Source organism: Corvus brachyrhynchos, unplaced genomic scaffold (genome assembly GCF_000691975.1).
Source record: "Corvus brachyrhynchos isolate BGI_N302 unplaced genomic scaffold, ASM69197v1 scaffold1120, whole genome shotgun sequence".
In the NCBI taxonomy this organism is placed as follows: domain Eukaryota; kingdom Metazoa; phylum Chordata; class Aves; order Passeriformes; family Corvidae; genus Corvus; species Corvus brachyrhynchos.
Genome location: NW_008235737.1, coordinates 657,301 through 684,676, shown reverse-complemented (window position 1 = coordinate 684,676; position 27,376 = coordinate 657,301). Strand labels below are relative to the sequence as shown.

Sequence of the window (27,376 nt, the reverse complement as noted above, 5' to 3'; positions counted from 1 at the left end):
GGAAAGAAGATTTAAATTTAGATTACATTCCTCATGATAACACAGTCCCATTAATATAGGAAATATATCCCTTATTGGAGAATGAAGGTGTTTGTGTATTTGTTTTCTTAGTAGGTTGTTAATGATCGTGTGCATTAGGATGAAATTTGGTTTTGGGAGAATTACTTTTTGGTTCCTCATGGTGCCATGGTCCAGAGAAACCACTGGACTTCAAGAGTCCAGGCAAGGAACTTGCTCTGTTTCTGCTGACCCTGCTGGCAGCACAATCCAGCCCTGCTAGCACACAGCAGGATTTTTATGCCAGAGTGTGGAGATGGCACTGCACATGGTTCTAATCTCACCCACAGCTACCACAAAGACAGCAACATAAAAACTACTAAAGCTGCACAAATTCCTTTATTTACTCAGAGGGCAGGACACGGGCGGGCACTTGAAAACATTTCTTCTTTGTGTTGAGTTGTTTGGCTTGGTTTGTGTGCATGTAGGATTCTGTGCACTGAAAGTGCAGGAGCGGGGATAGATCTAGATCCTAATGGTTGCACAGGTAAAGCAATGTTGTTGTTCCTAAAGCAAACACACCCAAAGTGTTGCCACTGCTGATTCCAACTTTGGTAATCTGAACCATCGACAGCAATAAAGAAAGATCTTAGCTGTCCTGATTGTCCTGCAGTCTTTGCTATATTTTCACCTATGAAAATAGTTTTTGCTTTTTCAGTTTTCTGCCTGTCAGGAATGCAAAGGTGTTTTTCTTCTAGCTGTATGTTTCTGTTGGTCGTTTTTCTTTTTTACTAACATTAGCCAGGATGGGTGTCATTACTAAGCCAAGCATTGGTCAATAAGCTAATGCCTAATACCTGGCAACCTAAATGCATGGCTCACAGTGCAAATGGTGGCCCCAAAATATGTAAAAGGAAAGCACCTCTGGGTAAACACCCCAGTGTTACTGAGCCTTTGTAGGACTGCAGCTAAAAGAAGAGGACTATTGCTTACTTTCACCAAAGTTTCTAAATTTCCTCTTTCCAGTAGATTGAGTATTCCAGGTTTTGGAAGTTATCACCATTCAAGCAATTTTTTAAATGTACTTTTCTCATATGAAAATTCCTTATGATTTCAGATTGATGCTAGTGTAGCCGTGGGGATTAATACTGCACCGATTTTTTTCCTACCAAAATGTCAGCTGTTAAATGTAGATGCTAATTGTCTCAGTAATTTCAAAATTGGATAACTTGAAGGCTGCTTTTTCAGCTGTATAACTTGTAAAAGTTACCACCTTTTAAAAGTAATTGAAGAAAAAGTTTTAAACTGCATTCCTCTTTCAGTTCAGTTGCATGCATTTTATTTCAATTTCTCTTGTTATTCTTTAAAAGAATATTTTTTAAAAAAAATCTTTATTCACGATTTTCCATCTCACAAGCCTTGGGAAGTTTTTGCTATGGGAAAAGATGTTTTGCTTGACCTCTACTGCTGAAATGCTCACTACTAAAGACCAAAACAAAACAGCTTTCTAAATTCTGTTTGTCACTACTTTATTCATTCTTGTGAAAGAAAAGGTGAAGTTCTAAATTTACTTGTTGCCATCAGGCAGTTGTGTATTGTTTAAAGTTGTATTTGCCATTCAGACCTCAAAATCCTAAAAAAAAAATTCTCTTTTTTAATCTTATACTAATTGGAATTTATAGCAGAGAAACAACATCCAGGTTAAAACTGTAAAAATGTATTTGCTTATGTTTCACATTCTATTTGGATGAATATGGTATCAGTAATTTAGTAAGATGTTATTTAGTTCGAATAGTACTTTTCTCTTGTGTGTGAACCTTTTTCTCTTATAGTTGTCTTTCCTCTTTCTTTCCCTTTCCCTCCTTTCCTTGCTCCTGTTCTTCAGAGCAAATAAAAACTCCACCTGTCAGTTGAAGGGAATTTGCAAACTTGACAAAACACAGTCACAAACCTCACGTTGTTTTTATGATTCTATGTATTTGACAATTTTCTTGGGGCATATCTTTTAGGGGAAAAACCCCGTCAGTAAACAGGAAATGAAAACTTTTTCACAGTTGTATAATTTCAAGAGTAAAAGTATTCAAATATTTCACCATTCTTATTACATGGGGCCACAAGTACTAATTGTGGCTACATTGAAAAAAATTAATTATAATAATAGTTTATAATGTATTTATGTATTTTTTTATATTTGACTTGGAAAAAAAATTTACTGTATATTTTATGCAATTGCACAGTTTGAGATTTGTGTTCGAGTACGGTGTAGTTAAGAAGGAAATCCTATTTTGATGATCAATTAGAAATAGTTAATATTATTAGAGTTTCCTCCAAGGGGAAAAAATGTTACCAATCCCTTGAGATGAATTAATACAATTTTTAAATTATTATTTTGGTGTGCTTTGCCTTTTCAAGTAATAAACAACTTTTTAGGTGTTACTAAAAAAGTTGACTGCTACAGGTTGGGCTGAGTTAGCCAAAGAATAGCCCCAGAAGTGCTCTGCCTGCATATCACTTCCCCAGCACCCTGGGATGGCAGAGGCAGTTGGGGCAGGGTGTTTTGGATAAGTGGGAGTGCAATGACCAGTGCTGATTGCTGTCAGGGGGACATCAGTGACCTTTAGTCAGAGGTCATAAGATGTGGGATGTGCTGTGTTCAGATTCATTCGTTAAAGGAGTGTGGCAAAAAAAGTTTAGTAGTGATTTGTCAAGTACTATTAATTGCTGCTGATTATATTTGCAGTTCTGTAGCTCTGGTTTCAAAATTAATTTGGAAAGTAGAGAAAAGTTGTACTAATTATTTTACATGGTAATGGACAATGCCAAGGAATTGCAATTGTTGCTCATCCAATTCCTTTTGATTTGTTTTCTTGTTGGATGCTGGCTGCCAGACTGCCAACAAGTCAGAGAGAAAAAAATCTGGGAAGGGAATGATACTAGCACGGACTAAGTTTAAACAAACAAATGAAATTCCCAGTATCTTCCCAGTATCTATTAAGCATGCAGTGAATGCATACTTAATTCACTGTTCAGTGGTTTTGCATGAGCATAAACAAGTTGCATGTTTGCAACTATTTTGCAGAGGGCTACAAGAGAGGATAACAACTCTCTTTCATATGGCACTATCTTGCATCGTCCCTTTTTACTTACAAGGCTCGACAAGGACTTAAGCTGCAGCATAGAGATACCAATAAAATACAACTCTCACTTCACTTTTAACCAAATCTAAGCTTATGTTTGCTTAGGGCTGTCACTGGTTTTTTCCACTAAAGCTCTAAGAGCCTTAAAAATGTTACGCATCAGAGCACCTGTGTGCTAAATATAATGGTCTTAAAATGTAATTGAGGGATTTTCACTTTTGTAGGCAAATCAGCAGGGTTGATATTGATCCGTCTTTTTAGGGAGCCACAGTGCACCAGAAGGTGATACTGTAGAGGGCCCCGTAAACCCTTGGAGCCTTCTGTCTAATTTGGCAGAAAAACACAGAATGTCGGACAACAAAAGAGCGATCCGATTCCGTAAGAAATCTTCATCCCTCCCACCTCCTTTTCACAAGATAAAAAAAAGAGACTTAATTTTTTCAGCTGCACACAATGATTTGGTGCTCACTCTTGCATTGAAACAGTTGCTGTCAAAACAGGCAGGAAACAGTTTTCTTTTAATTGCTGAAATCATTCGGAAGTGCTTCATGCACGGCTTCTATACAGCAGATGCTGTGCATTAATTGGCCTGTGTAGGGCTGACCCAGGGTTCCTTGCAGCGGGCCCAATTTTAGGCAGAGGGTTTAAATAGCTTATTTCTTATTTTGTATAACCTGGTGTACATTATGAGCGCGCCTGCACGTGGGGTATTTCATGGTCTGCAGTTTCTAATGTCATGTGGGTTTCAAAACCTGTGCTTCTCTGGTAATGTACTAGCAGCAGGTAAGCTCTAAATACCATCCATCAGGAGCTAATTTTTTATCCAGATACTCCAATGACTGATGAACCTGTCTTTTGTATGAATGTTCAGCACAGGAGAAAGCCATATGCCCCTGGCACTGGTTCCTATGCATTCTTTACAGTTTGTAGGGAGGAGATTAAGGAAAAAACAAACCCTCACATTTACATGTCTTTCGTTTATTTAGCAGTTAGCACTTTCTAAAATAGCTCTAGTTTGTTTTTTTTTTTTTTTAACAGCAAAAGGAGATTTAGGTCTTTTAAAGCAATCTGACTACCACTACTCATTTTCTTTATCAGGAATATTACTGCACACCCTTAATAGGGAACCTTGTTTTGCTACTCCCCGTCTGTTCAAAACAGACCTTAGCCCATTAGAAGGTCCTCCCTTGTGTGGGAAGACCACAGCTGTTACTGTAAATCTCATCCAGTAACTGTATCACCCCCATTTTGTGGCTCTGAAGGATGAAATTGAGAAATGGAATACTGTGCAGTCATCCTTTACATCTCCAATTTTAGGCCTTTGCACATCATTTTCATGCTTTTATTCCAAATCAAACAACATTAGTGAGCAACACCACTCTGTGCTAAATGTCTGGTGTCTAAGCAGCACCTATGATCTTTGTTTTTGAAGGATTTAGGATTGGGAGGCAAGTTGGGGTTTCATTGATGGTGGATTTTTAAAATTTTATTTTATTTTTATTCACTCTTTTCTCTCCCTTCTTCCCCACCAAATCTCTCACTGTCCCCAGAATTTGTCAGAAGTGGAAATCCAGATGGTAGTGAGGTGCCTAAGATGGAGGATGCTCTGTTACGCCTCCACAGAGGAAGTGGGAGCTCAGCACGGCTTACAAACACAACTTTAAAAAGGCTTCTGTTTCTTTAAATCCTTCTGAATAAAGTGGATCTAACTTCTTGTGAAGGATATTGGGGGCTTTAATCAGAAATAAGAAGTGGTTTAAATCATTAGCACAACAAAGCAAACTATAAGCTTGAAGATAAAAGTCTCAGGGGTTTTTTTAAAATAAATGGGACTTGATAGATTTCCATATCATTTTTCACTTCCCTTAATTACACTTGGAAGACTTGCCAGTAAAACTGGAAAATTGGCAGCCTATAGCCATTATAGTAATTTTGCCGACCATGGCAAGCAGCTGGCTTTACTGGATTTTATTTCCCATCACTCACAATTAATCATCAGCTGGAGATGTCTGAAACTCCTCAAAACGTAGCAATACTGTGTGACATTCGGGCCTCCTTAAAATGCTGAAATCTGCTGAGTAAATGGGCCGAGTTCCCCTTCCAGCGAACTCATTTTGGTGCGAGGCAGGCTGCCGGTTAATGAGTGCCACTTCGATAATCGGATGCGAATGTGAACCCTGACCTCATGTCAAAGGAGAGGACGCAGCAAGCTGGATAAAAGATCCGTGATTCAGATCTGCAAACTTTACACCAATTAGACAGAGAGCGGGGAAATACATCAGTGCCCATTGGGTTTATCAGAAAGACTTGTGGGGCTTGTGACCATTTTGTAAGCCTAACACGGGAGACGTCCTGTCACAATCATTAAGTCTTTGTCCGATGACGCACAAAAGTCTGCAGAAAGTGCACCATATTCACAAAGATCCCGTGGTAGCAATGCCCTCGGGTGTGCGCTGTCTTTTCGTGCTTCTGAGCTTTAAAGAGCCCTATCTCTGAGCGTGGATAGTCTTTATGGCCCTCATGTAGGTGCAATGAGAGCGGGTCGGCGTTGCTGCTCCTCAGATTCTGCTTCCACCCTGTGGCGTGAGTTGCTTGGTTGGGAAATGACCGGAGACAGTTCCCTGTGTAACCTTTCGGCCAGCGAAGAGAACAACCACCGTGCAGTCCCTGAGTTATTCAGACAGCACCATCGGCTGTTCCCAAATTCACATTACAATTGCTAGCAGCATCGAGATGTTAAGTACCCCTCTCTTCAATGATCCTTTTTCTTCTCTTTTTTTCTTTTTCTCTTCTGTTTCTTTTTCCTTTCCACTCTATGGAGAACAAAACTGAACAGCTACTTTGAACTGCACTGTGCAGAAATAAACTGCTAAAATACAGACTGCAGGTCTAGCAGTTAATCACTCATTTATTTTGATATACCAAACAACGTAAGGGTCGATTTGTCTGTAGTGTAACTCTGTGAAAAAGATACCTGAGATTAATGTCTTTTAAGAAAAGGAGCCCTTTTACTTTACTTGGTTCAAATAAATGAGATTTGTTGTTTGATTTTAGTTGCCTGTTTTGACAGATTTGGGTCATCACTGATGCCTCTCTAAATGGAAATGTAAAGATGGTGGTTTTCACTGGTTTACCATCCACTGAAAGAAATAAATTACACTATGAAAATGCAGCATTAAAAATGGTCCAGATAAATCCTTAAATAAGTTAGACAGCAAGAAGTTGTATGCATCTCTGCAGTTTTCATTTGCAGGCTAAATAACAGGCAAAAGGATATGTGCAATTATAGAATGAAAGAAATTGGACAATGCCCAAAAGACTGAAAAAGAGGAAAGAGAGATACAAGTGCCTAATTTTAGGATTTGTCGCTTTTCAACACAATGAGTGGAGCTGTAAAGGTTTAACATAAGAACAGTAATTAAACTTCTGTGCTCAAGTGACACTTGCACCAAGATAATTTTCAACAAATTGCACATCATCAGAAGTACTGACACGGCATTTTCACACGTGATATCTGCTGAAAGTGCCTCCTTCCTTTCAAATTAGTAAGACTACATGTTAACTGGATACTTCGACTATAAATTTTGTGGGTTGAGGGGCTTATTTCCTTCCCAGACACTGCTCCCTTTGTCATCAACCCAGCAGGTATAATAGAAAACACAAAAACTTTATTTTTGAGAAAGAGGGGAAATGGAGAAGAAATTCAGATTAAGGGATATTTCCATCCCACAATCACTAATACTTCCTGGCATTTTAGCACCATACTTTAGATCTACTGAGACAATTCTGTCTTTTCCTGTAGATGTGTCTCCAGAACTCTGTTTGGATAATTGCTAACTGGTTCATTTGCACACCATCCTCCTGATGAAACCATCTTACATGTAATATCTCAAGGAAAGAGTTTCTTTTGGCCTTGTAGTTAGGCCACTGAATTCAGATCTATCCTCCTTAGCATCTCAATCTCCAGCAACCTCTAGAGGCTTGTGTTCTTGGCTCTCTGATAGCTGAGCTTAACCAGAGGGTGGCAAAGTTATTTCTGAAACACATATTTTAGTAATAGCATTAAAACAAAACCCTTTTCCAATAAACTTTCTTGCCTGTTTTTTTTTCTTTCTTTTTGAATCCAAAGTAGATATTCATTGCTTCCTCTTAACCTCAGAAATGTGTGGAAAGTTCAGAGCAGATGGAAGAAAAGCAATGAGGTAGGGAGAAGGGGAGGAGAAGAGGAAAGGAAGGGAAGAGTGAGCTGCTGGGACAAGGCTAAGGGCAGAGCAGCAGGTGTGTAAGGAGACAAAAGACAGGCAAAGGGAATAGAGGGGAAATAACTGGGGACAAAGAACAAGTCTTTGATACTATTCACCGAATTGGACACCTGCTAATGACTTAAATGCTTGCCTGAAGCTCAGGATGGAATTTGTGCAGGTGAAGTGCTGGGTTTTGGTTATTGTCTGTATCCAGTTAGTACACCCTATTCCCATAGCAAATGCTTTCCATATTTACCCTCTAAAACCTGTCATACTGTTGTTGCCAGTCTGTTGGAGAAAGGGTGTGTAAGCACCTTTTAAGGTAATGTTTTTTGTTTTGTTTTGCTCAGAATCCATAGGCGGACATCGGTGCTTTTCAGTCAGTTAGTGAAAAAATAGCTTACTTAAATTTTTGGAATGTTCTTCATGCAATGCGCATTTCATCTCTGACTTCACATCTGTCTGTTAATATATTCCTCCAAAGTGGTACACACTTGTCCTTAAATAGGTATTATTCATTTTACATATAATTAGAGAAATACATCTATGTGTATATATGTGTATACATAAACAAACATTTTGTTGGCACTGGCACATATAACAGTGCATAAACCAGATTTCTGCAGGTTTCAGATTATCCTCTTTAATGAAACTTGACATCAGAGTGAAAGCATCCCAAACTTGCTGGGATAATGAGGGAATAGCAGACTCCATCTGCAAAAGTGCCCATGAAAAGACTTGCAGTGGGCACTTGGAACCAGGCATCCCATAGGAGTGTAGAGATCCTAAATCCTGGCATTTAGGGCCTGGCACCCTTCCCTCTCTGGCATACATCATCTTTGTGGGATGACCGGCTGATCACTGGGTTACACCGGGTAAATTCCCAATCCCCTGGTTTGCCCCTCATGTTTAGGCAGCCCCCCCAACCACTGTCAAGCGTTGAGTGGCATTTTCCTCTGTGCAAGGTGGTCCAAGACACTGGAGGGAGGATCTGACTGGGAGACACAGGGAATCCAGCAGAGCAGCCCAGTGGGTTCCTGGTGACCTTGAGCTTGCACATGCCTGTTAGCAGGACACAGACTAGCAGAAAGAGGAAACCTCAGGATTTCCTTTTAAGAGCTCTGAGCTGTGGTGAAAGTGATGGGTTTGTCTCCGTGGCGCTTCCCCTGTGGATGAGAGCTGGTGGCTCCTCACCAGTGTGCTCCTTTCTGTCAGTCCAAAGTCATCAGCTGCCATCAAATGCTGCCATGTGCAGAGGGGTGACATTCTCCTCAGCATCAGCCCACTGGGTATTGCTGGACCTTCCAGCCCAAGCTCCCCTGGACACCTGCCAAGAAACTTCTGGCTTCTGAATCAGTATGAGTATCTGTGGGCCCCGTGCCAGGGAAGCAAAGCAAAAGTTCCCCGGCCAAAAATGCACAAATTAAATTTTGCTCTGCATTTAATTGATATTGAACTGTGGTGGTGTGAACTGTGGAATGTGAACTGTAGAAGTTGGAGCTGAATGGATGTGATGGGAGAGGAGCCTTTCAGATTGGCCTGGAGTGATAGTTTTAAGCAGGTGATTTTTTTCCCCTATTTTGCTGCCAGTTTTGTGATTGTCATTTCTGTTGAGACTGTTGTAACTGGCTGACTTGACTTGTGTCATGAAAGTCTTTGTAGCATTTAATGAAATAATCCTTTTATTTTCCATAAGAATCATTACACTTGGAACATTTCAAATCCTCTGTCCTCATTTTGTACTGCTTGAATTTCACCAGGTTTCGGAAGGTCAAGAGATTTGTGTAATTGAAGCAATGAAAATGCAGAACAGTATGATTGCTGCTAAAACAGGCAAGGTAAGCTACCTTAGGTCACTTAAAACCATATGCAACTTGTCAAACAGGATAGAATTTAAAAAGAAAAGAAGGAGGATTCTGGTTGTTAAGGAATTAAGTCTGATTGTTGTAAGTCTTTCAAAGTGAGGTGTCTTTAATTTTGTAACATTTGCATCTGCTGTGAATGCTGTTAAGTAGTTCCGAGCCTTAGATAGCACAGCAGGAAATAGTTTTACTGGCTTCGGAAATTCATATAACTCTCTTTCTTTTAAATGATTTGTTTTCTGTGATGTTACAATGCCAAGTTGAATTGAAAGGTGTTGCAGACCATTTCTCCAAATTTCATCTTTCTGGAGAGCAACTGAAGAGGAGAGATCTCTTTGCCAGTTAATTATTTAATGGCAAATAATTTGACATTAAAAAAACCCACCCAGAACAAGGCATAGAAAGTGCTTTTGCAGGAGGGAGAAAACAGCAATTTTTTATTATTGTGACTGTTAAATATCAAGCCTAGATCTGCACATTTGTTAAGCTTTGCAAGGCTGTGCATTGTGGTATCTTGCTTCTGAGGAATCAACGTTGCAGCTCTGGAGCTGGGACTTTCCTGCAGTGTAGGATGTGCCAAAACCAGCACTCTGGGCAGGGAACTGGTTAAGCTTTTGTGACAAGGGCATGCCCTAAACCCCAGCTGGTCTGGGGACTGTCAGACCTCAAGTTGGGACTTCAGAGCATCCCTGTGCCAGATTAGAATTCACAGCCTGAAACCATCACCTGGAGATGGGGCCCAGGTCCATCCTTTCCAATGGGAGAGCATGGTCTGGATCTGGATTATATATTCTCCTCTACTGCATATTTCCTAACCTGCTGTAGCCCACCTCTACCTGGGGTCAAGCCCCTCTGCTCTCTCTGAAGCACAGACCCCAGGGCAGGACCCTTCAGCCCACATGGAGGCAGCAGGGAGCTTGACTCTGTGGGCAAGGACGGGGTTTGCCACTGGCAAGGTTTGCTGAGATCTCAGGATGGCTCTCAATGCCAAGGACTGTTTGTGTGTTTACAAGAAAGGCTTATTTGGCACAGCTCTCAAATTGTCACCAAGGCTGGGTCCCAGGACTTGCCTCTTCCAGTGCATCCAGTGCAAAATTGGGTCTCAAGAGAAAAAATACTGAGAGAATGAGTATGTTCCTTTTCCTTTTGCTCTAACATTGCCACTTTATTATTTTATTTCATGCATTAATTTCTGTATTTATTTTCTCACTTGATTAATATTTCCAAGCATTTAGTTTTTCATCAGTGCTTGTTTAGCCCCTTATTGCTGCTCTTTGCATTCACTGGTTTGAACTAGTGAGTATTTATAATTAAAATGCCATTCCCTCTCCCACCCACCCCATTTATTTTTCACTTTAACCTTCCCTTTCCCACCAAGGTGTTCGGCAATCCATGGGCCTGTTCCTTATAATCCTGCTTGTACTTCTCCCAGTAATAAATATTTCCCACTCACTCAGTAGAGATGCCACATAAAACCTGTGTTTGGTTTATTAATCCTCCAAGGTAGGATGTGAAAGGTGCACAGGCCATTCAGAGGGCCTCGTGTGCGCCTTGGTGTGCCCGTTTTAATAGCAAGCACATTATTTGACCTTTAGAATGTTAAGAATTTGAATAAGCACAAAAGTTTTGGGCTGTGTAGAAATGAAGCTGCTAAACAGAATCCATCCTGTTCTGTAGTGCAAAGTCATGGCTCTGAGTGCTAAAATAACTTGGCCTCTCCACAGGAATGGGATGTTTGGCACAGGCTGTTAGTCCATGTTTTGATGCTTTGAAACTGTGTTTTGAAACTCAGTTCATTTGTCTTCAGCTGGAAGACGTTCCCATTTTCATTCCTGACTTGAATTCCTTTTCTGTATCAAACCCCATCTTCCTGTTTGTAATTGTGAGAAGAGTGGCTTGTTTTTATCTACTTTGAGTTTACTCCAGCTGCAGGTGGTTTAAAAATGAGAGAAAGCTGGAGAGGAACTGGTGAGCCTCCTGTCTTCTACAGGACAGCTGCGCCTGGGTCAGCACAAGGAGCCGGCCTTGCTGCATGGCAGAAATCACTGGGGAGCTTGAAACACGGGTTAGCTCCAATGTTTGCTGAACCTTGGCTTTGTAGAAAAAGAAAAGCAAGGGGTAGAATGTTTTTCACCCTGCTTTTCCTGGAAGATTGAGGCTCAGCAATGGGGTACACTGCCCAGCTACTGAGTTAGAAATGAAACCCTTGTTTGTACATATCACACTGTCTTTGCCTGTGCTCAGCATCTTTTCTGGAGCAGTGCTGTGAGCGTGCCTGTGCTACAGAGCCAGAGATCTGCTTGCAGCTCATGTGGCTTTGGACTGTCAAAATGTGGATGTGGGCAATAGTGTGTCCATCATAGCCTGCTACTTGGGGTATGCTGTGCATTTCCTTCAGGATCCCAGGGTAGTGTTTGGATGATTAAAAGGAGCAATCTGCTGGACAAGGATTTGGGCATGTCAGTGTGAGCCCTGAATTAATACTGGACGCAAACTATACAGCCTCAAATACTTTTTGTTGCTTCATGTGCTAAAAGGGAATTCAAACATGTTGCAGCCTTTTATAGAGGAAATGAGGGACTGGTCTAGGGTGTTTGTGTTTTAAAACTCAGGAATCTGCATGTGAGGATGTAATTCATCTACAGATGTAGTTGCACTTTGCCAAATTCAATTACGTTAAAGGATCCCAATTCAGATTTGAATCCCCTATCCCAGCCCTCTGGAGATTGAGAGAAACCCACTCATGGCTGCAGTTCCAAAATTCAGCTATATTTAAGAACTGTAATGAAAGAAATGGTGGAATATTTCATTGCAACGTCCCAACATGAGTATTGAAGAGTCAGCCTGTCCTCTGATTTAAAACAAATAACCAGCAGTGCAACCAGGTAAAAAAAGGTGCTTTTTAATTTTAAAAGGTGGCATCTCTATCCAACATTCAGGTCTTCAAGCACCTCTTGTTGCAAGCACACCAGCTAATGGTAGGTGCCTGAATACCCTGTTGGGTTGGACACCATTTGTCAAGCACTGGTACTCAAAACCCAGCTGGGCTCTGGGCACTGGAGGTCGAGCACTCAGCCTCTTGAGGCCCTTGCAGCACAGGTGGATCTGTGTCCCTGGCATGTGGCCATCACCCTGTGCATGCAGACACAGCGCTCTGTGCAATACAAGCCGTGTCAGCCAAGCCATTTATTTCACCAGCCTGTCGAAGAAGGGCTTAAATTCTGCTGTTTCTGTACCCTAGGTGAAAGCTGTGCACTGCAAAGCTGGTGACACCGTTGGAGAAGAAGATCTGCTGGTGGAACTGGAATGAAAGGTTGCCTTCACACTGTTGAATTAACTAAGCCTTTATTATTTTTATCTGTAAAGTAACATTAAGACAATTCAACACAGAAAATGGACAGTACTACGCACAAGATTTTATACAGGCATATTTACTGTATCAGTGGTTAAGACAGCAAACACAGATGTTAAATCTTGGCAACAGATCCCAGATTTTTACTTCCAGAAATACTTGTACATAACCTTTGTAATGCTTTGATTTTTCAGGATCAAAAAAAATCAATAAAATACCATTTCTGCTTTGAAACAGGAAAAGCCTCTTTTTTTAAAAAAAGAAAACATAACAAAAGCCCAAATCTGATTTGTCTTCTTCACAGCAATGTCCCTGGTTTGAGGCCCCAGCCAGGCTGTACAGAATGGTTGGCAAGAATGAAAAATTAACCACTGAGCAAACTGAGCAGTTCTCCTTTACTCTGTAAAAGTGCTGCACAAGTACCACCAATGGCTTAAATTCTGATCCGATTTATTTTGAATTAGGATATATATTTATTGAATTATTATTTATTAACTAATAACAAATTATTATAGAATTATTTATTATATGTTTAAAATACTTATATATTATTATATTTTGAATGATTTGTATAGATTAGATTTAAATTACAGGTTAGAGGCTTTATTTTGCTAGTGCAGACATTTGTCATGTATTTTCATTTAAAGTTGTAAGGGAATTGTCTTCTTTCTATTCAAACTCCATACTCAGTTTCCCCACCCTTGTCTTCGTGATCCTGGTTACTGGATGCAAGTCTTTACAGAAGGAGCTGGCACTGTTCTCAGATCTCTTTAGCTGCCGCAAGGTACTGCTAGGAGCACATGTTGTCCCTCAGACCAGGCTTCCTCTCATTTTCTTGCCTACGATGTGCTACTTCCCAGAAAGAAACCTGTGGCCAGAGCTGCCTGGGCCCTTTCCTGGAAGGTGAAGGCTGAAAACAGTCTGTGACAGGGCTGGTGACTCATGTTCAACCAGAAATGTTTGATTCTGCTTGAAACTTCTGACTGAAGAGGCATCCTTCATGTTACCGAGACACTGCTAATTAACTACATCGCATGGCCAAGGGGGAATGTAGCACAGGGATCTGCTTAGGGAATTAGTTTACAAAACTCATCAAGATGAGTAAGGAGAGTGTTTGAATAGTACCTGGCTTCTGGGAAAATTAATGCTTTTGCAGTTGGAGAAACTGAGGCAGACACCCTGCAGATCTCTTTACATGTCTTACTGCCATCTTGCCCCTTCCCAAAGGCGCACAGTTCAGTCTCTGCAGGGTGCCCTAAACAGACAAGTATTGTAAAGAGACACAAGTATTCTACTGTCAAGTTACTTGTTTTGCTTATTGCAGCAACATAAAAGCTTTTCTAAATGAGATGCAGCAGTACCTACTACTGCTAAAGTTTAGGCTGATTCCCTACCCGGGATCTCCTCTGGCCATCACAGGGCTACTGGCAGTGAAGCAAAAGTACAATATTGTTCTTAATTGTATCCTTGCTGCATTTGATGGTACCTTGGCTCACTGCATGGCATACAGTGCCTGCTCCCATCCCTTTGGCAGCTTTGGCTACTGTACAATCTATCTGTACCAAACACTGCAGCTGAAGGAAAATATAAGGCACAAGAGTGTAACAACAGAAAGCCACGATTTTCCCAGATTGTACAGAAACCAGCACAGTTGGTTGGGTCAGGGGGACAACAATCTTCTTTACATATTTTTTCCCCAATTTAAGGGTTGCAATAATCACTATACAGGTCCTTTGGATATTTTTATAATGTATATAACATCTTTTCCCTCAGTAGGAAACTCAGTTTGCATATGGTTGCAAGTCCTGCATTAAAGTGCTTGGCAAAAAGTCACCTTGACAGTAAGTGCTCACAATGGCTCCAGTGTCGGTTTGCTTTCCCTGGTCCCCAAAATCCCCCACATCCCCCATAACACACACACAGACACACAGAAACACACACCCCCAAATCCTACAGTCACTCAATGAACAGAAGTGGAACTCAAAGTGCTCAGAATGTTAAATTAAAAATACAATTTTAAATGTAACTCTTAATTCTCTCAATATTTCTTGGCAGTGCCTTGTAAAACTAAACATTCTTTAAAAATACACCTTTCCAGTTCAGAAAAACACCCATTGCAATGCAGAGTAAGAATACTCTTCACATTTTCTCCAGCAATTTCCTATTTGTCTAGAAGCACCGAGTTACCTATATGATCAGCTTTCCCTGTTTACATGCAGTAGCCTACTAAACACCATTACAAGTCAATATTCAGTATGAGCTGTGCTTTATTTTGCAGACATTTAAATCAGTTTCAGATATTAGTGCAAGAAAATTTGTCAGTTCAGGGAAAACAAACTGATCTGTTCCTCTGCCTTTCACTGACCTCCATTATGCACCAAGGCAAAGGGGGAAGTTAAGGGAATAATTAGACGCCAGACCCGATGTGCACATACAGTTACTTTACACCTGGTGCAAACGCAGTTGCAGCGTGTAGGGGGAGCCAGGAGGACACTGACTGCCTGGGGAGGAGTCTGCAGCTCTGGGCCTACAGGACTTCAACGCTAGCGCCAAGGCTCCTGGGTTGGGGAGGTTACAAGAGATCCTGCATTTTAATAGAAAGGTATTACAGCTTTCCTGGAAAGGTTACTGAGCAACACCTGCTTAGCACTACGTCTTCGGCCAGGCTGCGTCACCCCCCGTTTCTATTCCCGGCTTTCCCGTAGGACGTAGGAGAGGCCGTGCTTCCCTGAGGAGTCGTAACTGTCATGGTAGGGGAGCCCAACCCACTCGGGCGGGTACGTGGCCGTGCTGTACACGAAGCACTCCAGGACGCCGTCGGCCGCTGCCCGCGGCTCGCCTGTGCTGCCCTTCCCTTCCCACTCCACCACTTGGATTCTCATCAGGGTGCGCTGGTACATGTCTGGGCAGCCTTCAAACTCATCCAGGAACTGCAGCATCTGCTCATCGACGGAGTAAATCTCCCCAGCAACGTGGTGACCCGTCCCCGGGATGTTCAGCATGTAAGGAATATTGTATTTCCCTGCAATCACCAGCGGGTACTTCTCCACCGTGCGGCCCCTTCCTTGGAATTTCGCTAGCCCTTTGGCCGTGTTGATCATGTGCTTGTAGTTGGGCTGGCCCTTCTTGAGTGTGCCGTAGACAAAGACACGGGCCATCGTACTTCCAAAAGCAGCTGAAAGACAAAGAGGTACGTTACCCATGTGCCCAGTGCCCTGGAGAACCACAGCCCTGCCAAGGCACCTCCTACACAAAAGGCTGTTCGGGCACATGCAAAAGTGGTCTTGTAGTCCTACACCACATTTAAGTATCATAATTCAAGTATCTTGAAACTTTTCAGACAAAAACTACATCAGTGAAAAACAGACACCAGGAGAAAGTCAGCCTTTTGCAGTTCTTTGCTGTAACCAAATTACGGTCTTCATGGAATCCCCAACATCAGCCAACAACACATCCCTGACCCTCAGGAAAAACTCTGAATCTTTCTTAAAGAATTTTTCTTTCACACCATTATGGGAGCTGTGCTACAGCAAAATGTGTGGTGGTGTGCTCAGTGGTGCCCCAAAAGCAAGCGTACCCTGGTGTTGAGTCATCTCATGGATGTGCTGATGGATTTGCAGTAATGCGCCAAGGTCCCGCTTGCTGAGTGACAGACAAATGCTGAACAGCAAGCTGTGGGGCCAGGGAGAGAAACTGAAAGCTGGGGCTGCTGGCAGAGAGACCAGGTAATGCCGTGATCCTCCTCTCTTCCCCAGACAGACACCCCAAAGTGCTGCACCACCTCAAGTAGCTGCTCTGCACATGTGCAAGCCCCCTCTTGAAAACAGACCCTGAACAACCATTTGTTTTACCTGTGAGCATGAAACACTCAAAATTGGTTTAAATGGGATAAAAGACTGGCTTTACTGAAACGTAACGGGGGGAAGGGACCTTCATGGTTCCTGCACTATGTTTTCACACTGTGCCCTGTTTATACCCCATCATTTCTGTAGGGTAGAAGCAGTTCTTGCACTGTGATGTTTTCCCACATTTTACCTGTGGTCACTGACTGTGCAGAGCCTGCCTCATCCACAGTCATCTGGCTGGGCCCTACACCCAACATCAGAGGAGCCCATGCAGCTCTTTTAGAGTGTCCTTAAATAATGCATTTCAAGTTTGAGAAATCTTTAAAAACAGACTGGAGGTAGAAATTTAATCTATTTTCTGCAATTTACTCTTTATTTTAGTAAACTATTAGGTCAGGTCAGTTATCCAAAAGGGTGTGTTGCTGGCCGAGAGTAGTGTCATTTAAAAATCCTCAGTAGCCAAGCAATCTCCCCTTTGGTGAAGTAAACAGTTTTTCTCTATATCAAAATACAGCTTTCCAAGCAAAAACAAGTGTGTGCCTTTATTTACTGGCAAACTGCTTTTACTTAAGGGAATAAGAACACACTGATTTTTTCCCTGTATTTTATCAGATATACTTCAGAGTAATTTATCCGTCATGACATAAACGAGGTTTTTTTCTTGGATGCAACTCACTCCCTCACAATAAAAAGAGCATTAATATTCAGTCGGCCTGAGTCTCTTTTATAAGAAAAATCGTTACCTTTCAGATTGTGTTTTGAATAACAAACACAGATCCTTCTGGAAGAAACTTGTCCCAGTGGGGATTGAGAAAGGATCAGAGTTAAGCATTGAAACATGCAATTAATTCCCATTAGGGGATTAGGGCACTCGTGTTCACTTTGAATCAGAAAAATGAATCGCGAATTAAATTGTTCACAACCAAGAGGTTACTTGTCAGAGTTAAAAAATAAAAAGGGAAACCTAAAATGCACATAAACACTCTATAGTGAGTGGTGCATCTGTAAGAAAAAGATACGCTTCATTTCCATTAAACAAAAGCCCTGTCCCTACTGTACAGCTGGAGATAAGCTTCCAAAAAGTTTGCAGAGAAGACTGTCACCATTTCCTGGAATTGGTGAAAACAACTTCCCTGTTTGTGATGGCACAGCAGCTGGCTGTTGCGAAACATCACCTATTTAAAGAAAGGCACCCGTCATCCCAGTGCAGGGTCCACAGAATTCAACAGCAGCAAAGGAACTTGCTAACCCAGGTTTGGACAAGTGTTTCTGATTTAGCCTTTGAGTAGATGGATTCAGCATGCAGTACAAATGGAGATGGAGTGGGAAGCTGAAGTTTCAGCCACAGTCTGTGTGGAATGTGAGGCTGATGTCCTTGTGAGCTGTGGCTCGCGGGCAGGTGGACACTGAGCTCCCTTTGGCACTGCTGTGCCCCACAGCAGTCCTGTCGCTCACCCTGGATGGGCTGGGCACAATGACTTCTATTAAAAAAAAAACCCCAACAACAAAGCCAAGCGCAGCCCTCCAGCCGAGGAGGGATTGAAATAAACTTGATAATAACATTTTCTGATCTCTGCTCTGTATAAATAAGACATACACAATTTTCTGCGCAATAAATCTGGTCTCTAGTGTGCCGTGTGTTGCGCTGCAGAAAAGCTGTAGATGTATTAGCATCACTTAAAGCACTTGCAAATCCTGGGCTTTTAAAACAGTTTTAGCCACCTTGTGGCAGGAGAGCACAGAGCAGAATTGTATTTGAGGGTCATTTCACAGGCTTCCACTACGCAGCTGAAAAGAGTTATCGATGGCACCCCCTTGCTGAATCACCAACAAGAAGTTGCCTTTTCTCACTTAATCCAGTTTGACACTTCTTACCTTCACTAACCACCTGAGAGGAAAAGAATACCCACCAAAAACCAAACAAAACCTGCCCAGACTTATACTGAGTATTAGCTGCCAGGACAAAACAAACCCATTCAGAAAGTACTTTCATGAAATATTTATACCAGAGTCATTAAAATTTAATGGCATGGGGAAGCATAAGTAAAATTTGTATGTCATCTCTGCAAACTATTTCTTTTAGCTATGAAAGATGACCTGCCAAGTCACTTGTGGGATCAGTTACTAGTTGCTTCATCAGGCAAGATAAAAAGATCAGAAAATAGAGGAGCAACTTCAGGATCACACAGATAGGGTGAAAAGTGGCTCACAACCAGTGTGAGCCAGGAGCCTGGGTTGCCACTTGGCATTAGCGCTGGTAGGGCGGCAGCACTGTATCCACATCCACCCTCACCCACCAGGCTCAGGGCTTTGGTTTTCCCTCTCCCAACAGCTTCAGCACGGTGAGAGAGGGGTGGGCAGCCATGGGGCCAGTTGCTGGCTCACTCACCGTGCACTCGCAGATGGAGCTGCAACCAGGCTCTCTGCCCCCAGGTTGTGCCCAAAACAAGACCTTGCTTCCCAAGTGGCAGCAGCAGCTTTGGCAAAAACCACCTTTTTTTCAGCACAACTCAGACAATTACAGGACCCTACCAGCTTCTTTCAAAAATAAAGCACGGCCCTGGAGCCATGCATTATACTGGCTCCAGGGCTGTTTGCAATCATGGTCAAAGTGGGTTTGGGAGAAAAAGTTTCAACAAAATAAAACCTAACTCAGAAAGTATCCATTTCTCTTACTCCATACAGTAACATTATTTTCCCTTGAGAAAAATTCTCTGCATTGGCTCTGTGACCAGATATAGTTACACATTAATTCTTCAGAAGTTTCTTAAAAACTGTAGGAAACAGGTGAAAAAACAAAATGCCTTGAACTTTAAACTTGAGCCCAGTCTGTTTGAATGAAGGGAGTTTTAAGGTCACTCTTCACTCAATGCTAACTTTCAAGAAGGACTAACATGCCAGAGAGGACTCCTGGGACCGCATCCTGTTGGTCCTTTGATGCTTTCATTTTGTTGCTAGCTATTTTCTTTATAGCACAGACAAGGGCTTCCTGCCTGGGCCGACCCCTTCCCAACCTTGCTGAATACCTCGGAAAAAGTTTATGGCAAGACACCTTTCTTACATTAACCACAGAGGCACCAGCGAAACGATGGCTCCTTTGAAATCAAGAGGTTACAGTCTCCTCGCAGCGGTCACCCGCCCCGAAACCGTGAGGTGCTGGTTTGTGAAAACAAACAAGAGTATTGGAGTAACCAGGGCCATGCTGGATGCTACTGGGCACTACCCGAAACTCCACTTAATGTCCTCTGCAGACTGTTTTCATTTCTTCCTTGGATAGTTCACATCCCCAAACCAACAAAACTCCTGGCACTTAAACTGGAGTATCTGCCAGGAGGCGGAGTGAGGATGCCCTTCCTTTGGACAGGCATCAATCAGCATGGCTCACGTGCCTTGTACCCCTTTGTCATCACAGCAAACATTTGCCTTTTGTCTGTTTGAAAGCATTCCAAATCACTTTCAACTGTATTGCATAGAGAAAATTAATTAGATTAATTTTTAGTACTTTCAGAGAGTTTAATTCCCAAAGTGACTGTTAGAAGGTCTCAAAGTGACAAACAGATAAAACCACCACATGCAAAAAGATGCTGGGGATGGAATGCAGAAACACGCTGGAGACAACATTAGACTGATGAACAGGCTAAATTTCTCGAGAGTGCAGAGACAGGAGGGGATTGCCAGTGCATCAGGACAAGAAAAGGCGGATGAAGGAAACAGAAGGTCAGTGGATGTGGACAAACTGAGTTGAGGGGAAGGAAGGGAAAGCTATCACCTCAAGAGAATATTATATTAGTAAGTATTGACTGTTTTGTCCTAATATTAAATCATGTTGTACGAGTTTTACTAAAGTCTTGGGACCTCAATTCAGAAACCTGTGGACTACAAAATTATTCAGAAAGAGCTCAGGGCAGAGCACTGAGTCCAGGACTGTTTTACTTGGGCCAAGAATGAACCAGCAGGAGCTTAAATAGGAGCTGATGAGATGGGGCATAATCACTCACAAATATGGGTAAAGGTTTTAAGAAGAGACAGTTGGGTCTCTGCATACATGAACACAAAGCCAGCCAAAATTTTTTGCACAGAATCATTAACATGGATAGGAACAACTTTCTAATTGTTAAGTTAGATCTAGGCGTAAGAACAGACAGGTGTAAGAACAACCATAACAAACGACCCCAAAAAAGCTTGAGGGCCCAGTGCCCCCTATCTGAGCTCAGCATCAGAGCGCAAGAACAGGGCAAGGCAACACTGCTGCATTTCCAGACTTGGGTCCAGACCCTCCCCAAGTCAACATGATGAGCACTGTGCTGTGTAAAGGCCCTTTCTTCCTGTGAGCTCTCACGCCTGTTTTTGTGTCAGCAATGGCAGAAGCAGGGAAGGCAGCCTCAGGCTGTGACTGCACACATGTGCATGAGGCCAGATTACTGTGGGGTCTTTCCCTGATGCCTGCTTGCTTCATCTTCCTGAGTCAGGGGGCTCTGTGCACTTGCTCAGTGTGGCCAGATACTTTTCCAGTACTTACTCTCTTGATGGCTGACAAGTCCACATATATTTAACAAACCAAAAAGAAGTCTTTACTGGTTCTCCTATGGTTTTCCGACATAGGGAAACCAGAACTGAAATATTTGAGAATAGATAAACCATGAATTTATACAGGGATAGAAACCATGTCTCCTTTGTTCACACTCCATTCTCCCCATGCCTTTTTGAGTGTTACTGAGTAACACACTGACGTATCAGAAGAACGCAGCAATACCTCAAGCATCTTAGTCTTGAGTGCCAACTGAGGTGTGAAGTGTTTACTGAAAGTCAATAAACAGTGTGGAAGCCTTGAAAACTGGAACTCTTGAGAATTTGTTCAAACTATCGTGGATGCTACAGTTATTCTTGCCTTAGAGAAAGGCAAGAGACTAGATGGCTTCTCAAAATCCCACTCAAGCATGGTGGGTCCTTATGATGCAGTTTTAAGTACAAGACAATGAATTTAAATTATATATACAAAAATATCTCATCGTTGCACTTCTAGCATAGATGCTTACACTGTTGTATCTACACAAAAGGGAGGAAAAAAAACAACCCGCAAGAATGGAGCATAAGCTTTAAATGCCAGATTGCTGTTACAGGAAAAAAGTAGAAAAACAACTTTTGATAGGGCAGCCCTGCTATGCCACGGTGAATTTGAAGTGGTTTCCATCATTGAGATGCAGAACAGAGCCGAGTTTCAAACCACCGACATCCTGAAACTCGGGACAGAGCCTGCAGCTTGGATGGGTTCCCTGCGAGGTCAGCACATTAATTTACATGCCAATACCCGGAGCGGTCAGTTCGCTGTTTTGGACCGAGAAGATCATCCCGGCCTGTGGAACACGGCAAACACTTTGAGTACCTAAGCATGGGAATGTGTTTTTCTACACTGAAAGGATGGTGAGAGAGAGAACGGGAAGAGAGAAAAGATGGGGTCTTGTGTGGGATCGTGAGGTGCCTTTCCACAAAGGAAATGAGGGAACAGCTGCACAATGATCCTCTGTGAGAAGGGGAGAGGTGCCCAGGTCATGGCACAGCACCGTCCCTTGGGAGTGCGACTGAGCCTGGGAGATATTTATAAAGCCCCATTGTTGAGCAACAGCATCCTCCCAACTGGCAGGGGCCTGTGGCTCAGGAAGCCATCTTATGCCTTTGCTCCTGCTCCGTGGAGATGCCACGGCAGGGGCTGCAGGCGGGATGAGCTCTGCCCAGGCGAGACCCAGTGGTGCCTCTTGTGCCTCACTGTGTGGCTGGCTGGGAGGGCCAGCAGCTGGACATCCTGACGGAACAGCGGAGGCTGCTCCAGCCAGCGGCTCTATAGGCAGTAGCAGGATGTCTCCCTGGGATGAGTCAAGGTGCCAGAGCCCTGCAGCACCATGTGGAGAGGTCACTGCAACATGATGCTCCTCAAACCTTGTTAAAAACCAAATGAGAGCACAGATGTTCAGGGAACAAAATGCACTCTGCTAAATGAGCCAAATAGAAAAAATCCAGGTATAAATCTGGGAACAGTGTCACATTACACTGCAGTATTTTTCCTCCAGAAATCACTACCTACTCCAGCATGGACTAGCTCCTAAAAAATAAACCTTTGACCAATGTGGCAGAAATGAAACATGAGAAAAACTCAACAGACCGTTTTTTTTTCAACTCATGATTCCCTGGGAAACTATGGGCTGCTTTAAAGGGTTCAAGAAAGGTAATTCACAGGCATTTGCTGCATCCACATACACACGCGCACAAAGATTTTCTACACAGAGCCGTGCTTTGCTTGTGAAGTGTTAGTGGCCAACAGAAAAGAAGAGAGGAAGGTTAAAACCAGCTCTACTGGAGGAGCCACCAGATCTAAATGCAAACACAATTTTAAATATTCCACCAGAAAGGGTATGGATAGTGTGGGGTAATTGCCAAGAACATTTGCTCTGAAGCAGGATCATACAAATTTTTTGAGGTTCAGAAGGAGTAGTGGACAATAAAGCATATCTATACACACAGCAGTTACACTAACAGTAGTGCTTTTTTATTTCTATATATGCCACTAGGTAGCAATGGAAGGAGGAGAGGCCCTCCTTCACATTTAGAGGACCACAGCTGAGGTTACTAAAGGTGCATAGAAGCAAAAGTGGAGCGCTTTTTTTTTTTCTTTTAAGAAGAAAGGCTTATACCATCCTTTCAGTCTATGAATCAAATTTGTGGAAAAGCATAATACCTAACATGGGACATACTGGTAACAAAATAAATCAGCTCAACAGGCTGGAGGGTCACTGGAGGTGTCCACAGTGACCAGTTGACCGGTCACTCAACTGGAGGAGTCACCATCCCTGGAGGTATTTAAAAGACATGCAGATGTGTGCTCAGGGATATGGTTTAGCGATGGAGTTGGCAGTGCTGGGTTAATAGCTGGACTCAATCTTAAAGGTCTTTTTCCGAACTAAGTGATTTTGTAATTCTGTTCTAATTCACTACAGTTATTTGTCTTACTGATTAAATGTATATGCAAATGTTACACTGATAAGCTACGTGGGTAGTTTTATTTTAAAAAAAGATTTTTAAAGCGAATTTCAGCTTAATACAAGTCAGAAATAAAAACTCAATCCATATCTCAGCAATGTATCTCTTCCACCATTTTCTAATATAAGAAAAGGCAAGAAAATACAAACTAAAATAGGACATCAAATCAAAACTACAAAGAACCATGAACAAATCTATATAATTAACTTCAATCCCACTGAGGCATATCACTTCTCTTTAGAAATTAGTAACAAGTTTACTGCAGAACAAGTAAGTCACAGATCATCATGAAGAGAGAGTTAATGAGTTATTTCAACTGTCCTGGTCTTGATTTTTGCTAAGAATGACTTGCAAATTCCTGCAATGAAGTCTGAAACACAGATCACATCCTTTTTCAGCAACAGAGAATGCATCCTTATCCCAAAGTAAATACATTTACTGGCCTCCTATCTTTTACACAAAAGAAACAAATATATATTCTGAGGACATCCAAAAAAGCCTGAAATTGCACTTAGTGAGGCACTGGAGTAATTGCTTTCAAATCCAGAAAACGTACTGACCAAACTCTCAAATATCCTCCTGCCTCGTAGAGTCAAAGATAGAAGACAAGAAATCTCCAACTTGTATGTGTCCTATAAGGGATGTGTGGAATTAAATGTTTACATTTCGGTAAAGAGTGGTTTGGTCTCTGATGCAGAAACAGGTTCTGTAGTCTAATGCAAAATTTAACACAGGTCTGTAAAGTCTGTATTTACTGAAAAGGTTACACAAGCCCTTAAATCTTCTCCTGGAGCCCCAAGAGTCTCACAAGAATTACTGATGGAAATAATTACCTATCTCTACATATACATTTGCAATTGCAGATAAAAGCTATTTCGGTTTTATGATGACATGTAGAATGTACGCTAATTCAAGGTCTCCTTGCCAGTGTCCAGAATGCCTAGAAGGAAGCTTTAATGAAGGGCATCTTATAGCAGGGGTAAGGCTGTAACAGGAAGACATTACATAATATTCCTCTTAAGTTATATGAGTAAATTATTTACAAATAAAATATTTACATAAATGAAAATAGCTTTATACATGCAGCCTCTCTTCAGTGACCTTTGAGAAAGAATTTCTGTTAGTAACTTGATAAAGAAAGAAGAACAGAGTTAAGTACTGGAAGTAAATGAGAAGGGGAGTAATATGCAATGTGGTTCTGAATGCAAAAAAGCCAGGCCAGTGTCATTAAACAACCTCTGACAAGGATAATGCAGTGGACATGGAGTCCATTATTTAATAAGCAGTGAAAATAGCTCCAGACCAAGTCACATGGAAGAACTGTCTATGAACAAGGAGTAAGTTAAGGGAAGATTAGAACGGACTATATTAAAATAAGAAGTAATAAGCACAGACAAAATTTACCAGTCATATTCCTCAGGAATCAGTGTTATTTCTTAGTAATCTTACTACAGCAAGTAGCTGTGTGCCTACCACATCTGTGTGTGATGTATCCAGAAGAGCATCAGTTCATGCTACAGCCATATGAGATGGCCTAAGAACTGTGTAATTGAAGTAAGATGGCTTTTAATAATAGTGTAAGAACATATGCTTGGGGACCACAGACACAAGCTTCTGGGGACTCATCATTTGAAGGCAATAAAAGAATCAGAATCTCTCAAGTTGGAATGGACACATAAGAACCATGAAGTCCAAAACCCTGCTCCTCACAGGACTGCCTAAAGCTAACCCATGTGACAAGCATCATTGCCCAGGCTCTCCTCGATCTCTGACAGGCTTGGTGACATGACCACTTCCCTGGGGAGCCTGTTCCAGTGACCAGTCATCCTCTCAGTGAAGAACCTTTTTCTAATGTCCAATCTGAACTTCCCCTGCTTCATCCCATTTCCTTGTATCCTATCTCTGGTCACCAGAGAGGAGATCAGCACCTGCCTTCCACTGCCCCCCTTGAGGAAGCTGTTGGCTGTGATGAGGTCCCCCCTCAGCCTCCTCTTCTCCAAGCAGAACAAGCCAAGTGACCTCAGCCACTCCTTGTAAGTCTTGCCCTTGAGGCCTTTCACCACCCTGGTCACCCTTCTCTGGACACACTCTAATGGCTTTTGGGAAGGATTTTACTTCTACAAACCAGGTGGTTTCCATCTGTGATACGTTTCTGCATCATGACAGCATATAGGCAGCTGAAAAGAACTCTTAAACATTTTTTAAAATAAAAATCAGCATTCTGGAGACATAAGTCTTCCAAGTTACTTTGTGTGCACATCAGAGGAAACTCACATACCTTAAGGCATTGAAATATCTAGGAGAGTGTCCAACTACACCTATCCATCAATCTAGACTTTGTGCTGAGAACAGCGGCATGAATTAGGCAATATTACAATATAAAATGTTCTGAACTCCTCAAGCTACATCTTAAGATGTAGCCAGTTTAGGACTGGAGCAGGTCCCAAGCAAAGGTGATTAAGCCTCAATTATAAATTAGCATATCCTCTGACTAGCTTTAGTATGTCCCCACAACAGCCTCCTTGCACACCCCAAATATGGGCCAAAATTCTGAGAAAAGAGGATGGCTAAACTGGGTACATTAGCTGTCAACAGAGCAGACCAAAGGGGATACACAGATCTCAGCATGGGAAGGGAAAGTGCCATTGTCCCCTGTCCATGCCGTGGGACATGAGGCAGAAACGACAATGGTTCACTATATTCCTGCTTTCTCAGGGTATGCTGTGGAAATAAGAAAACAATTCACACCTGCTGCTATTTTATTGGGATCCCACCTTTCCAAACAGGTCCTAAATATCCAGTAGTACATAGAGTATCCTCCAATTCACTTCCTCAAGCTTTTCTTTTTCAAATTTCAGTGTGAGTGAACAGGTTAAGTAGGACAGGAACAGCAAGTCCCAAGACTTCTCTATCCTTCTAAGTGAAAAGTTTCCTCTTGTACTGGGATCAGCAGACATTTTCAACACACACATCTCAGCACAAGCTGATACAACTGCTCTTCCTGTCAGCAACTTTGCTCCTACTAAAATAAATTTACAAGCACCACTTAAAATTTATTTTTAAGCCACAACTAAAAAGAACAGCCTCCAGTAAATACCATCGGCACCACCCTTTAAAAACAGTCTGCTTCCACTGAAAGGTCTTGGCTTATAGCAAATACAGCCTGGGAGTTTCAAGAAGTAGTTCTGGATGAACACTGGTACACCCTCACATCAAATGCATTTGACAGTGAAAGCTGAAATAAGAAGGGACGATTTTACAGATTAACCAAATATCATATTTTTGGAGTTAAAATAATGCTACCTGAAAAATATTAAGGATAAGCATTTTTCACACAATACTGAAAATGCACAAAACATTATGAAATAACTTCTTAGTCCAACTTGGCCACAGAAAGTTACATTTCAGCTCTTGAACAAATCAATCACTGCCCTCCCAGCACCACTCTCCCCACCCAAACACTGTGCAGTACTGCCGACTCGGGCAACTCCCAATGCCCACACACAGGAATAATATTATTCTGAACAGCATTTCTCCCAGACTTGACAGTATCTAGGGACATCTGGAAATCTCAGTTAATTTCACTTTTGCATTCCTTAAGCAAACACTCACTTAGTGATGCTAATTAACTGAGGAAAAATTAAATAATATAATTAGAGAGCCAGATGTAAATCAAGAAACAGTATATTACTTAACACACAGAAAGAAGAGAAACCATACGACGATTTAATTTTGTCTTTTTGATATGACTTAAAACGACAGGTAATGATCAAATAACTTCTGACTTTCAGTACATGAACATTTCTTTCAAAATAGATAAATTATTGTCAAATTACAAACCCTCACTAGCTACCATTTACCCCACAGTAACTATCAATTAGTAAAGGCATGCTTCTGAATACATAAC

The 27,376-nt window shown here is 41.9% G+C and overlaps 2 protein-coding genes across 3 annotated transcripts in view; one reads left to right on the top strand and one right to left on the bottom strand.

Moving 5' to 3' along the window:
• The window catches only part of PCCA (propionyl-CoA carboxylase alpha subunit), a 275,875-nt gene extending 263,049 nt beyond the window's left edge, over positions 1-12,826 (top strand). For both annotated transcript variants that reach the window (XM_017733890.1, XM_017733951.1), the window contains exons 23-24: positions 9,139-9,216; positions 12,482-12,826. In XM_017733890.1, the coding sequence (XP_017589379.1) occupies positions 9,139-9,216; positions 12,482-12,550 (147 nt within the window). In that variant the 3' untranslated portion in view covers positions 12,551-12,826. The remainder of the gene's footprint in view (positions 1-9,138; positions 9,217-12,481) is intronic.
• Positions 12,569-15,799, bottom strand: GGACT (gamma-glutamylamine cyclotransferase). The gene has a single exon (XM_017734043.1). It carries the CDS (start codon positions 15,793-15,795, stop codon positions 15,277-15,279), a length of 519 nt encoding a protein of 172 aa, XP_017589532.1. The 5' UTR covers positions 15,796-15,799; the 3' UTR covers positions 12,569-15,276.
• Positions 15,800-27,376: the final 11,577 nt, after the last annotated feature.

Bases quoted from the DNA above. Each gene is read 5' to 3' on its own strand.
- GGACT (XM_017734043.1), bottom strand. From the start codon at position 15,795: ATGGGTAACGTACCTCTTTGTCTTTCAGCTGCTTTTGGAAGTACGATG.